We start from the raw sequence: 14,590 nt of genomic DNA, 5'->3' as shown, positions 1-14,590 counted from the left end.
TCGCCATGCAATAATATCTTAAAATTGTCATTTAATCAATGATGCGCTGTTGCATGTCTGTATCAAAAAGATGTAATTAAATACAAAATAAGGTCACATGTAATTATATATACTCTATTATATATGATTACACATGCCACTATTTTGTTTAATTAAATCTTATATTTCAGATAGAGAAATGCGAAAGGATATCATTGATTACATCATAATTTCAAGATATTTTTGTGTATCCCCGAAAAATAAAATCAAATAATATTTATAAGAGATATCGTTTATTTACTATTAGATACCATTATTTGTTACTTATATCAATAGTTCTGTATAACTAAACCTATATAAAGACAAAATAGATGATATTAATTGATTCTCTTTCGAGAAGCACTGCTGATTATTATTTTCTTTAAAAAAAAAAAAAGTGCTGACATTAAATTAATTAGACATCCTACAAATCTTTCTTCCGCACATACGCGTTTTCCTAATTTTAACATTTTTAAAAGTAGCTATAATGATCTCGTATCAAAAGAAAAAAGAGATTTTTAAAGATAGAGATCGCGAGAAGCTACGGGGTGAAAGCAAGGACTTTTGGGAACGTTTTCGCGATGACCGTTTCTTATTTTTTTTTTCTTTCTTCTCGATATCGCTCGTCGGACAGCAAATAGATATTAATCGCGAGCTAATTATGATCGATGGAACGGCTCGACGGTTAGGTTCTTTTCGGCTCTTAAACGCGCCCGAACGAGTTGACCTAGTAACGGCATAAACCATACACGGTAGTGTCCCGACTTGCAATTCTACGCGGGTCGATAGTTACTTCTCGGCGGCTCCCCTCTCGTTAACTGCTTGAACTTGCCGGTGGTAATCACGATGATTGCTGGAAGGAAAAGGTAGTAGTCGTCTCTGAAACACGAAAAGACCATATCGGAGCATGGATTGTTGTTTCGAAGTGTCCTTTTATCCGGTGACCTTACTCAAGTAAGAAGTCGCCCCATTGTCTTGCAGGGGATTCTTCCTCGCCGAAACTCGGTGACGGAAACTTCGCGATTAATCTTTTAATAACGAAGTCGTCCCGGAACGAATCCGGGTCGAGCTACTTTCCGCTACACTTTCTGTTCGTTCGTCTTTTCACATTCATTCAGAAACAATGCAATAATTAACGATAGGAAGGAGATCGGTAAGCGAAAATAAGAAATGATAAAAATGTAATGTATCAGACATTTAGACATAGCTTTGTTAGCCGTTTTATTGAGCTATGAAACTAATAGTAAAATAATTATATACCTCGTATACATAAGTATTTAATTATGACATAATACATATATCAGTTATTTCAGGAAATCTAATTACGCTTTGCTAATAGTTACTATTATCTCTCTGAGGTTGAATCATTTTTATCATGACGTGATGTAATATTAATGATAGGAGTGATAGTGAAAAAGTAATGATACATTTAAAAATGCTTTTGTTCATCATGTACAAATCCATGGAAGAAATATGATTTCTATCTGTTATACTCTGTATCTTATACGGTAACGCATTTGTCCGCTGAATACGGCGGATAAAAATATGACATAATATACGAGACAGGCGATTCTTTCTCGCACGCGAAATAAACGACTGCGTCTCATCGCGAGTAGATTTGACGAGAACGAAATATGTCTCGCGCGAAATCATGGCGAGGCCTGGCCTACTAACGGCACAAATCTCTCACGATGGCGGTAATCTGTATGTCCCCCTCCCCGCCATGCTGTTCATTACACTTATTCATGACATCTAGTTCAATCTGTTCCTGTTTCGTTATCAACATTTTAAATTGTCATTCCATTTTTCACTCGCGATATCTCGTATAATCAATTTTTCATCGCGAACTGCAGCGTTTGATGATCAGGGCCGATGATATAATACGATATACAGCGAATGTGAAATTGAATTTTCTCTCTTTTTTCGAAAAAATTTATAAGTTAAAAGTTAAATAAATTCAATGCCATTTTGTATGAAACAAAGGGAATTAAATTGTCTGTATAATATCAAAATTAAATATAATATAAGTAAAGGTATATCTTTGTTCAACAATAGCGTTTGAAAAGTATCTCAAAGGAAATTTTATTTTTAGGGATGTAACTAAGCGATTCTTCTCTTATGAATTTATGCAAAGCTATGCGAATAATAGATTACGGATTCAAATATTAAAACGTAAGAGAACTTTGTACGATCTGAATTCTGTTAATAATTCTCTGACATTCTATTTGCAAGCGTTAAATATCTGTGATTGAAGCGATTAATCTTTATCGACGTTGACAAGAGAGAATTGAAAAAATGTGTCGTTTTTTTTATTACTTAACAAATTTATTAACTAAAGAAAGACTTTTTTTATTAACTAAAGAATTATACAATCTATTATTAAGCAATTGGGACAAAATTTTGCCGTTTTATCCGATATCGCTAACGGACACTCGTGTCGATTTTCGCGAAAATCGAAAGATGGATAAAGAGAAACATTCGATCGTTTGTACATTTGATCAGTTCGCAGCACGAGCGATTGTACATACGTTCGGAACTCGCAACTTCATCTCGCCGGTAGTTTTAGCGAGAACAAAATCCGCAGAGCGTGAAAACAGAACGCGAAGTTGTTGACCCACTAACGGCACAAATCCCCCGCCGTTGTCACATGCCGTAGCACGCACGATTCGATTGTTCGCGTTCCGTTTGATTTATCTTCCTTTCGGCCGCCACGATCGCATCGATCTTTTTAGCGAGTTCAAATTTCGCATTTACATCAATTTAACACGTAATCCATTCTAATAAATCATCCGAGAGTCTATATATCTAACATGAAGATCATACTCAATGTTTATTCATTAACTGATTAAGGATCATGTATACATTGTTTAAGATACGCGGTTGTTGTTGTAAGACATCTTTATTAGTTGATAAATTCAAATAATAATATTTTACATCTCCGTTATTTGCCCTCTTATTTTTTGTTTTTCTTTTCTCTCTCTTTACAGATTTTGTGAAAAAATTTTTTTATTTCATATAAAAAAGACCGTTCTCTTCAAATTCACAAAAGAATTTAATTCTTGCAGACCATATATATGAAATAATAAGCAATTTGTAGATGGTTATCTATTTCTAGATAAATATGAAACTATTTTATCTAATAACGTTAAGTTTCGATAAAAATAATTTTAGAAAATTAAAGAGAGCTAAAATATATAATTACGATTATCGTCAAAAAATTATAATTCTCGCTCTCTGTATAATTAATTAACAGTTCTTTTTGATAATCGCAAATATTCTAGAAATATTAAAATATTAATACATTTTCATTCTAACGACCTATATATATTGACATTTTTCAGAGCGTACAGCTTTCGCGCGATGAATGAAATCTCGACGATCCCTGAATATATTATCCCGACACTTCCCCCCCTCCCCCCCCCCTCTCTCTCACTCTCTCTCTCGCCTTAATCGACAAGGTGAAACTGATGAGAGGGCCTCAGTTTTTGATGGAACGACTGACTAATCTGTATCAATGTGAAACGACCGCGTAAACGCTGTACGATCGACTGTACGCATAATCAAAACGATTTATAACGTTCCGCTCGAGAGAAACGTCGTTTATCATGGATCAATGAGAAATGTAGCGTCGATTATTGAAGTGAAACGATCGCGCATCCAGCGCTTTATCCAGCGTCTGTTTTGCATCGTGACGAGTCGCGTGCCGTCACTATCTGAACGTTGTACTTTCGCAAGCATACATGCAGGTCGCTGTCGTAAATGAAAGATGCAACACTCGATCGAAGAATTTAATGAGACTCGCGGAAGAAAGAGAGAAACGAGACATCGCGCGCTATTTAATTCAAAAGCTGTAACTTCAAAGATCAGGTCGATCTCTCCGAGATATTAAGGGAAGGATCTTTAACTAGATTTACACGAAAGTCTCGGCGGAAAAGAAATGTCATAGAATTTGCTGCGTAAAGAGGAAACGGCGAGCTCGAAGCGCGATTAATTCGCGCCCCGAGCGTCGTAATGTACGCGAGCGTGCTCGTATCCGCATCCGACTTGTTGTTTTTTTAGAGCGGATTTGGTACCGAGGAACGTACTCGCGCTGCGACGAGAAGTCATTGGCCTTACTAACGGCACAAAATCCTCCGCTGATGTCAACGTTTCGTCGACACGACGAGCGTTTAGTCCGCGCTCGTACGATATATTCATCGCTTATTATGATTATATGTCTTATCTATTACACCTTTTGCTATTAATTCGTGAAAAATCACGAAAATGACGATTTTCGAGAGCGAAAGGAAAGCCTGCCATACGCATTCAATCTATGCTACATGAGTCATGAACCTGTCGATTCGATTCTAATGCGACGACGCAAAGTCGATACGCTGATTAGGGGATGCGACTACTTGGAGCCTTCGAATTATAGGGTCGATTTTATCACTCAACTTTGGCTCTATTAATTCAAGCGACTAAAGTACACACTCGGTATTGATTAATATTTATGCGTTTATGGGAATACAAACTGAGAGAAGCTTTGATGGGAAAACATTTATTTGTAAAGAGAGAGGGCGAAATGGATGTTACACGTTAAGCTTGTAATCTCGAAGAATGGCTAGCATCCTGCATTATTGGCACAATGGCCGCGACGGGAAAGATCGATGCAAACGGGAAATTGAATTTGGTAAATCCGACCGGAGTTGTAGAGCGGTGTATCTGCGCGACGAATGAACAAACATAATTAATTTCTTGAGTGTCTTCATCCTGACACTGCGCACAACTGCATAACAAAGTTTAATTGTGTTGCTCGACAGTGAGGCTCGCAGAATAAAGCTATAATCATACGGACAGCGTAGCTAAACTGCACCCCGAAGTCGTGAATAATGGGAATGCATTTTGGAAGTCTTCCTTCGAATAAAAGCAACCGCGCATCTCTCTTCGTGCCAAAGCTGAGATAACCGATTTCTAAAGTTCGTCCAAAGGAAAAGGATACTACGATACTTTGTCATAGGAGTTACTTTCAAGTACAATGATGTGAGCCATGACGGCTATGAGTTTTATTCAATTGAATGAAATTAAAATTAAACTAAATGCGTAAAGCTCTGCTCTCAATTTACACTTGTAGAGCTTAACACGCGAAAGAGAAACTCTTTCTCAATCATTTGTAAAACTTAACGAGATTCTTTTTTCGCTATTAAAATGAGATCATAATCACGTGTAACAGAATTTATCGACTAATTTTCGCTTTTTTAAAGCATCGAAAAAGGATAAGTTTGAAGAAGAATTTGTAACACTTTGATACTAGAAGATTAAAATTGCGAAAGTTCAATCGTGTGCTGTTCGACGAATGACAATCACGTGAGACCGCGCGATTGTCTGTGATATCCTAGAAAAGAAGAAAAAAGTTTCACCTTGTCTCATCCGACGATATAATCTCCGAATCAGCTCTCTCACGGCGATATCTCGTAGCGATGAGGATTTGGCACTTCCTGGTTTCGGTACCTGACCCCATCATTCGTCAATTCATCGAATATCTTGGCAGATGATTGACGTCATTGCCGAGGTGAACGGACGGCTTTCGTCTGTCGGTTCCGCTCGTGTCGACATCGGCAATCTTGTTTTTTCTTCACGTCCCACGCGGCGACGACGAGGAGGAACCATAATTGTCGATGGGCTTTTTAATTCCTACGCACGCTTAATAAGATCTCGAATAACAATTAGACCTTCGATCGCCCGAAAGTTTGTCCGAAATTTATAGAGTTCTTAACAACGTTGGATATTTCCTACGCTCACTCGTCTGATATGTCAGATGATGAAAAAGAGATTTATTATAATAATAAGCATAACGGTTGAATATATTCTTAATCTTTATTGATATTATAATTAGCAAATGACTATACGACGCACGGGGTCATTGAAAGTCATTCGTCTATAATAATATTCCGATAGAAAGTTTTCGAAGAGGTGGTGTTCAATTTTAAAGTGAAAAACTGAAACAAAAAAGATTTAATTCTTCACTCTTTTTAACGTATAATAAGTACGTAAAATCAAAATATTATTTTAGATATTAGAATAAAAATAATACATCTATTTTATTTTATGTATTTAAAAAAATCTTTATGTAATAGTATTATTATTTATTATTTAAAAGCTTATAGTTTTACAAAATAGTTTTACAAGATGATGAATATTGAAAATAATCATAAAATGAACACACAAGAGCACAAATAGAAAAGTAGAATGGAAACGTGTCAAGGAAAATATGACAGATAAATTATATTTCACATATGATAGTTATACATTCTCGGAAATATAGTCTGAAAAACATCATAAATAAGAATGAATGTAGTTTATTTTTATTTATACAAATTTCTAATTAAATATTTAAAGAAATGCACACATAGAAGAAATTATTTGAACAAAAATAATTTCTATAAATAATTTTGATAAGAACTTTTGTGTATATTTACGATGATTTATAATCATTCGTATGTGATATATTATTGTAATAAAAAATAAAACAAAGACAGATATGTTAGTTTATGTTATCGAGTTAAAAATTGCTTTGAAAAAAGTAACAGGAAGAGGAGGATATGCTTAAATCCATTTTATGATATCGTAAGGTCGAAAGCTATGGCACTTGAATAAGAACAATTCATCGAAAAATAACGAATATTACTTGATGTTATTAAACTATACAGACATATAATAATATAATATTGCCAGTAAAGGTATACTTATCGCACAATTTTTTCAATTATCGGTTGTTTAATATTTCTAAATTCAATGATTATATTATCGTATCTGTTATTATTTCGTTAATTTTACTGCTTTAATATGTCAAAAGACGCGCGTATTTGTATAACTCGCACGCGTAAGATGATAAAAAATTATATTAATTAATCAACAAGTACATGACTAATGAAAATTAAATTCGGAGAGACAGATCGAATATATTTGCGGTAAAAGCCTTGAGACGACAAAAGTCAAAGCTGATTTTATCGAGAGAGCGCCACGAATAAATTATCGTGTAATGAAAGTAATGGATGTCCGAGTGCGCGACGGTAATTGATGATTCCGGAATTGGAGTGAAAAATTGATCTCTTCAACGAGTACTTTACTGACCTGCCTACACTTCGTGGGAAATCGTATGTCTCATTAACGACACAATACTACCGGTTGCTGCTTTTAAATAAATGTATATGATTTCCAGCGCTTAAAAAATTGCTCTGTTTTCGTAGAATTATTTATTATATACAACATGTAATCGTGAGAGTAAAAATATACTTGTAAATTCATATTTCTTTAAGTTATTTTTATCCCGAGTATTGTAAAAAATTTTACTTTACTTAAAGTTGATGTTGCTTTATTATTAAAATATCGCTATTATTTTATTAATTTATCAAAATTAATATTTTTCATAATTATTTTATGATCGATGTGTGAGATGAGAAAATATTAGAATACAGATCTCTTTAACAATTATTTTATTATATTATACTATGGAAAAAAAATTAGATTTCTGCATTCAAAGAAAATGTTACAATAAAATTCTAAAAATGTAATTCTCGAATCATTCTGATTGAAATAAAAATGTTTGATAAAATTGCAATTATAAAAACGCGTATTTATATACATTATTATAATTGTCAATTCAAAAAATAAGAGAAATTTATTATATTTTATATACATATTAATGTCATATGTATTCACTTATTACATGTATTATTTATAAAGGAGACTGTCTCTTAATAACTTTTCAACGTGTTGCAACGATCGTTAACAATTTTCCGAACAAAATTTACACGAGAGTCGTTTAAAGTTTCGCTGCGCTCAACTTACGGAACTTTCCAAGCTAGTATCTTCAATGTTGAATGTCCTCGTAAGAGACACAAATATACGGGATTCTTTCGCATTACAAGTCTTCAATTATCGAGCGTAGCTTTAGCGGCGTTATCAGCGCTATGGGCTTTTCCTTTAATCCATCGGAATCTGCTGGACAGTTTTATCGATCGATTTTTTTACGCTCGCTTATAAGGGATAAGGAGTCAAGAATTAAATCCACTTTATCTACTTTGCAATCTCGACTCCTCCTCGATCGCCGAAGGCGAGAAGTCATCGCGAAGTTCTTGCGCCTCGCGGCAATCATTTGAACGTATCTATTTATATTCTTGGTTCGCAATTGCACATTGACACAAAAGTATTTAAATACATCCTGAATAATTATCTAATTTTATAATTATAAAATGTGTGTGATTATATATAAATATAATTCTAGAAATAATATTTTGTATAAAAATAATTCTCTCTCTCTCTCTCTCTCTCTCTCTCTCTATATATATATATATATATATATACATATATATAATGAAAAAATAAATTCTACGTTTTTCTACAATTTATTAAAATTTGTCTCATAAAGTTGTTTTATCATGGTTTTAATAGTATAATATTTGCAGTAATTTTCTTTCTTTAATAATCTTATCTTTAATATTTCGTGCAAAAACGTAGGATATTATGCGCATTTTGCGCGATAATATTGCATAATCGGTTAAGGATCGAACAATCGAATATTTGCATATCGTTGATCAGGATCTGATGGAGGAGATATAGTGGAAAATCCTTCTCATTCTTGAAGAAGATTAGTCATTATATAGGTATATACATATTTCGCGGTCTATTAATAATCTTCTGTTCTTTCAACCTTGCATAATTTTAGGTATAGCAGATCATTTTAAGACAAGTATTAGTGTCAACGCTGGATCATTAATCGCGATCAGATACAAGTGGATCGAGATCTTGAAATGGAATCGCTAATTGAGAGAGCTCTGTAATTAATTCTCTGATACGTGTTAAAAATGAAAATATTCCCGTACGTTCTACATAATTTTTTTTATCACACATGCTATCTAAATGATATTGACATACTTATTGAATCACGCTAATATATTAAGATTTAGATATTATTTTGTTTATGAGAGAGAATTATATGAAAAATTTTTAAATAAGAGAAAGGCAAACAAGTTTATCGGTCACAATAAAATGTGTAAAATGATATCAATTTACGTCTAAATGATAACTTTTTATCACTTAATTCTTTTATAGTAAATCATTAGTTCTTATCATTCAGCTTTTCCCGTGTATAGAATAATCATACTTTTGAGATGGCGTTGCTTTTCTCTTGCGTATCGTATAATATTCGCTCAAATCTAAATTGACTGACTAAACAGACTGTCTCTCTCTATCGCGCGACTCGTTACTCGATTTGCGTTACCGCAACGCGATCTGGGCTATCGACCCTTCGCGATGCATCGCCAGTAGTAATCCATTCCGTCACCCTTATCGAAGCCTCCGCGTCCCCGTATCGGATGACAGCGGTTAAGGGCCGGGAATATTCGCGAATTATCGATTGCGCGCTGAGGTCGCGCGCGCGCCACCGACGAGGTCATCGTCATCACGCACATCGGTCCCATAAATTTCCGAACCCATCTAGAATCCATCTTCGCGATCTCGTGTTCTCCAGTTTCGGGAAACGCGAATTATCGCGCGCCATCGAGTGCGTCCTAGAAGAGAGAGAGAGATCCGGACGTGAACCCCTCCCGATATTCTCTATTCCGAGTCCAACGACACCGCCAGCCAGCACCTACATGCTTCCGGCGGGTCCTTGACTTCTCTAGGTAAGTCGCCGGTAAAGACTTTTGCCACGCCGATACACCGAGGATGAAACAAGTAGTGGTAATAGTGCTGGGCCGCCGATCTCGGAGCGACTTTGTCGGGGCAATACACTCCATCGGATTGTCCGCGGTGTTTTTATTCTTATTCGCATCCTTACTTCTCGCTGGAGACCTTCAGAGTCTGACTGATGTGACACGCAACTTGTATTTTTGATGCGACAGACATTTCGGTATATTTAATAAAACGATGAAGCGTTACAATTGGAATTTGATTATTTGATTGTGAATTAATCGCGTTATTTAGCTTTTTACTTTTTTGATAGTGACCGTATTTTACACTAATTTGATCACGTGGAGATAAAGACGGATTACAAAATGGCGGATTGATCAGAAGATACCGGTCTCTAAGCGTTTCTATATCTCGTTTCATACAACTGATATCCTCCTTCGTATAATCTAGTTTGACTCCATTTACTATACGCGACGATATTAAACGTCAATTTTAACAAGCTTTACTATTAGCTTGCATTATATCACGATGACTCGTAAATTTATGATTATTTAATGCTACCACGAGCAAAATGCAGCGCGATGCTTGCGATAATCTCATTTAGTCGTTAATGACCTGGATAATGTCGGACGGTGGTAGGTAAATCTGGATACGCTCTGAACGTCTGTAATTGACGCGTAAATCAGAATCGTTAGAGCATTATCAAAATTATTACCCAATCGATATATCCGCAAGTTCGAGAAAGATGTAGATTGTATTGGAGATTGTTTCTTGTAATTAAAAGAATACACAATTTTCTAATACATAAAAGATACATGAAAGAATTGCGTAAAGATTTTCACGGCAAATATTTATTCCAGCATATTGGAGCTAGAAAATTTCAACTAAAAAGCGAAACAAAGTCAATACACACACACGGATGTCGATAAGGACGCGCGACAAACGTTTCAATCTCCGGGATCAATTTTCGAGAAACTCCGCGATCCTCAGAAGCGGATCGAGAAACGCGAGCGGCGATACGATATCTGGGCGATGTATCTCGCTCCCCGAACCAGTCCTGGCGACCTTAATACGCGTAGACGATGTCCTCGCGGTATCCTTGAATTGTTCCGAACGGTGATCCATAAAGAAAGAACCCGTCTTTCTCTCTCTCTCTCTCTCTCTCTCCATCTTCGACGTCCAAAAGTTGAGCCACGAGACACGCAAAGTCGGTCGCGCGTGCCATCCTTGGCCCAACTTTATCTCCGACTTTGACCTGAGCACGCCGCGTCGCGCACTCGCGAAATTACGTACGCACCTTTAATTGGCATAATCTCGAATGGGCGCGCGCCTTTCGCCGCTACCAACGATACGAGGTAAATTAGTAGCCTGCGTTCGCCGTTTCTGCGTTTACCGCGAGGGGAAACCGGCTGCCTGCGACTCGGAGTACTTGGCCAGCCGAAGGTCGGATTAAATTAAATATAATATAACAAGGATGATTGAGCAAATGAATTTAGCGAAGAATTTTCAGGGAGTGAGAGGAAGTAATCTCTAACTTTATATTATTAAAGTGAGAAAATTTTATACTGACAGAAATCGAACAAAAGTCGGTTTAATTGATACAAAAGTCAGGAAGATTAAATGGACATTCAATAAATCCCTGAAAGCCAGATAGGCCAGTGTGAGAGATCGAAGTGATTATTTTTTTCATACTAACATATCGACGATATTAGACGCGATTATTTAATTGACCGAAGCAAATTATCGTTATAAACAATTTTTCTTATCTTTTCTACTTTTATCGAGATAACCGTTTGTTACGCGAAGTCGCGAAAGGAGGATTATCACGCGTTCATGATAAGCGAATCGCGCTTCTTCGAAATATTTGTGATTGCCGCCAAGGGGCAATTGTTCCTTTCATTCTGCGTGACGATATATCCGCCGAGATCCGCAATGATCGCCGTAGAATCTTATTGAATGGTTAATAAATTCGACGACAGCGGTTCGACACTTGCTTGCGTATCGATGTGCGCAAGCGGTATCGATTGTCGCGTGACGTCATTCGCAGAGACCGGCATTCGTCTTCAACTTTGGCCTTTCGGGCGCTCCGATATTCGATTCACGGCTTGTCTCTACACGTGTTGGCTTAACAAATGCGTTTTTAACGAAGCCAATTAAATCGAGGTGCCGTGAAGTATTAATGAGTGAATTATGCGCGGTGGCGTCGATTTTCTTCATCAATTCGTTGAATCCGTTGAATTATTGTACGGATCTATAGTAATCGAATGTTTCACAGCGGATTCATAAAGAATTTAATAAAAAATCTATACTATTTCGTATATTTACAAATATTTGTTATTATTATTATTATTATATTTTATTTAATTAACTTAAATTTTATTTAATTAAGTTTCTCGTATTACTATTTATATTAGCACGAAATTATTCGTAAGTAACTATCGGTAAGTAATAAGGAAAAATATGCTGATGCTTTCGGTAGAATTCTTAAATGTCGTTATGCCTGTAGCTTTAAATCCGTCACCGGTTAGGTTTAGTTCGTTAACAGCTTCGACATTAACAGCGCGAGTAAGTTTAACCGCGTGACATCATCAGAATCTTTATCTTCGACTGCACGCAAGTCTGGTAAGGAGATTCGAGAAAGTCGTTTGTTGTTTTGCTCGGTTCGTGCATTTGCGAAACTTTGGTTTTCTGCTTACGTGTGACGCGGAAGCTGCGGTGTTCAATGATGTCTGACTGATACAATTGTGCAACAAAGTTGGAAAGTTGAACGCGAACGTTATCAGCGATCGCGTTGCACGTGACGCGTAAAGTTACTATGCGTAAATATGCGTTGAAAAATGCATTATAATTAGAATTGTAAATATACTTTGAATTTTACAGCACGATTATTGGAATAAAAAGTTTATTTCCGAGATATTTTTAAAGTTTTCGCGCGTCCAATCTTATTAATCCAATTTTTTATAGTGTTATATCTTTGTATAGTGTTATATCTTTAAGTATACATTATTGTCGTATTAAAATAAATATGGAAAAAAATGCACGCTGCTAAAAGTAATCACAATGATCGTAATAACCACGCTAATAGACTGCACGGAAGCTTCATCTTTGATCTTTATCTTCTTCGATTGATATCTTCTAAGGATTTACCTTGCAAGTCGAAAAATTAAATATGGTAGAAGCACAGAGTAAAAAATTATTGACCGATAAAAAATTGTCATTAATAACCGATTAAAAATTCCCATTGATCAATGAAAAAAATTAAAAAGAAGTTTGAATTAATTATAAGTATTTTGGATGCAATCTTTTAACAACGATAGCAATAATAAAACAAAAATCTTTATCGATCATGTAGTGGTTAACCATACATGTGGTCGATGTTTACAATTACATTGTCATGCAACGCTACTAGCAGGAAATTGTGGCAAAAAAAAATATCACGTACACTTTGTCTATCGCGTGACCCCATCCGTTCGGCGCGGCTCCAATCAGATCGTCGCGAATACGCTCGGATGCTGCACCCATCTCCTCTCGATGCGTGTATGCGTACGAGCGAGACGCATTTAACCTACATAAGGTCGTGATTGGACAAAGTAAATGGCGAACGATCTTTCAGATAATCGATGATACGCAACACGAGGATCGCGGAATATTGTCGATTCCTCTCACTCGGAGAAAGTCGATTTCCTCTTCGTTCGCTCATTGAAGGGGGAAAAAAAAAAGAATGAAAGAAGAGACGCGATTTACGCGCGCGATCCGTGTTTGTGCACGTTTTGTGCTGCTTCGAAAGTTTAATTATTATTATTATCTTCTTTTTTCATTAAAATAGGCGATCCGCAAAATCGCGACGCAGAACGAATGTTGAAGAACGCGTAAAGCGATGCCGAGAGATAAATCTGAAGGAACAAAAGGATTAGAGGGACTTTTAATGTGACTTATTCGCGCTCCCCACGATTATCAACTATGAAGTATATCGTTTTGATATTATTCAATCAACGTTGTGATTCACGATACTCTTCTATAATGCCTTTAGCATATCTAAAACTGTAAAGAATTTATCGCATGCATAATTAATTTACAAATCTAAAATTGTGGAAATTATGTCATATTTTCTTTACGTATCCGAAATCATTTTGATTGATATTGTATATATATGTAGAAATCGAATGATTATATAAATATTTCGAGAAAAAATAATCTATTTTAAATCGATATTTATTTTGCTCTATAATAATAAAATTTATATAAAAACACACGCAAAGCTATATACACATATACCATAACTGCGATCTCTTAAATATAATCTAGATTTCTTATTATAGATTAATAAAAAAAAAATTCTGTATAACGTAGATAAAACGTGATTGTACAGCAGTTTGAAAGACGATATTGAAAATTAGCAGTGAGGGACGATCAGTTAGGAAAGTCTACACCTTGCTCTTTTGTTCACAGGGTATTATCAGCCGGCTGGTCCACTGATACAGCATCCACCTCCACCACCACCAACCTTACCGCCCGTTAAAGGTCCACCTCCGGAACCAACGCCCACGCCTCCACAAAATTCAGAGGGTTCGGATGATCTGGTCGCCACTTCTACGACTTCTGGAGGCACAAGCAGTACAGGTATGTTACTAATAATTAATACACGATAGAATACACAATATTAATAATAATTGAAGACATTGTTGAGAAATAGAAAACTATCTTTTCTTTTATCATTATATTCTTTTAACTTTTTATAGAAAAAAAAATTATATGTAGGGGGGGAAAGTAGGGTAAAACCGGGTAGGCGGATCAAACCGGATACCTCTGTTTTTTCATGAAGTGCTATTATCTTTGGCTAACTCGTGTTATTAGTTATAGATTGATGCCATTATTATTTTGAGATGAATCGTGCCGACGATAT

General features: G+C 35.8%; 1 protein-coding gene across 2 annotated transcripts in view; it reads left to right on the top strand.

Annotated features, from left to right (window-relative positions):
* Positions 1-14,590, top strand: part of LOC138933148 (uncharacterized) — a 112,990-nt gene that overhangs the window by 82,299 nt on the left and 16,101 nt on the right. For both annotated transcript variants that reach the window (XM_070295680.1, XM_070295681.1), the window contains exon 5: positions 14,137-14,307. In XM_070295680.1, the coding sequence (XP_070151781.1) occupies positions 14,137-14,307 (171 nt within the window). The remainder of the gene's footprint in view (positions 1-14,136; positions 14,308-14,590) is intronic.

This window comes from Polyergus mexicanus, unplaced genomic scaffold, assembly GCF_030449975.1.
Source record: "Polyergus mexicanus isolate NDT 795.1 unplaced genomic scaffold, iyPolMexi1.0 SCAF_5, whole genome shotgun sequence".
NCBI classification, from domain to species: domain Eukaryota; kingdom Metazoa; phylum Arthropoda; class Insecta; order Hymenoptera; family Formicidae; genus Polyergus; species Polyergus mexicanus.
The sequence above is the reverse complement of the archived record's forward strand: the minus strand, read 5'-3'. Positions and strand labels throughout refer to the sequence as shown.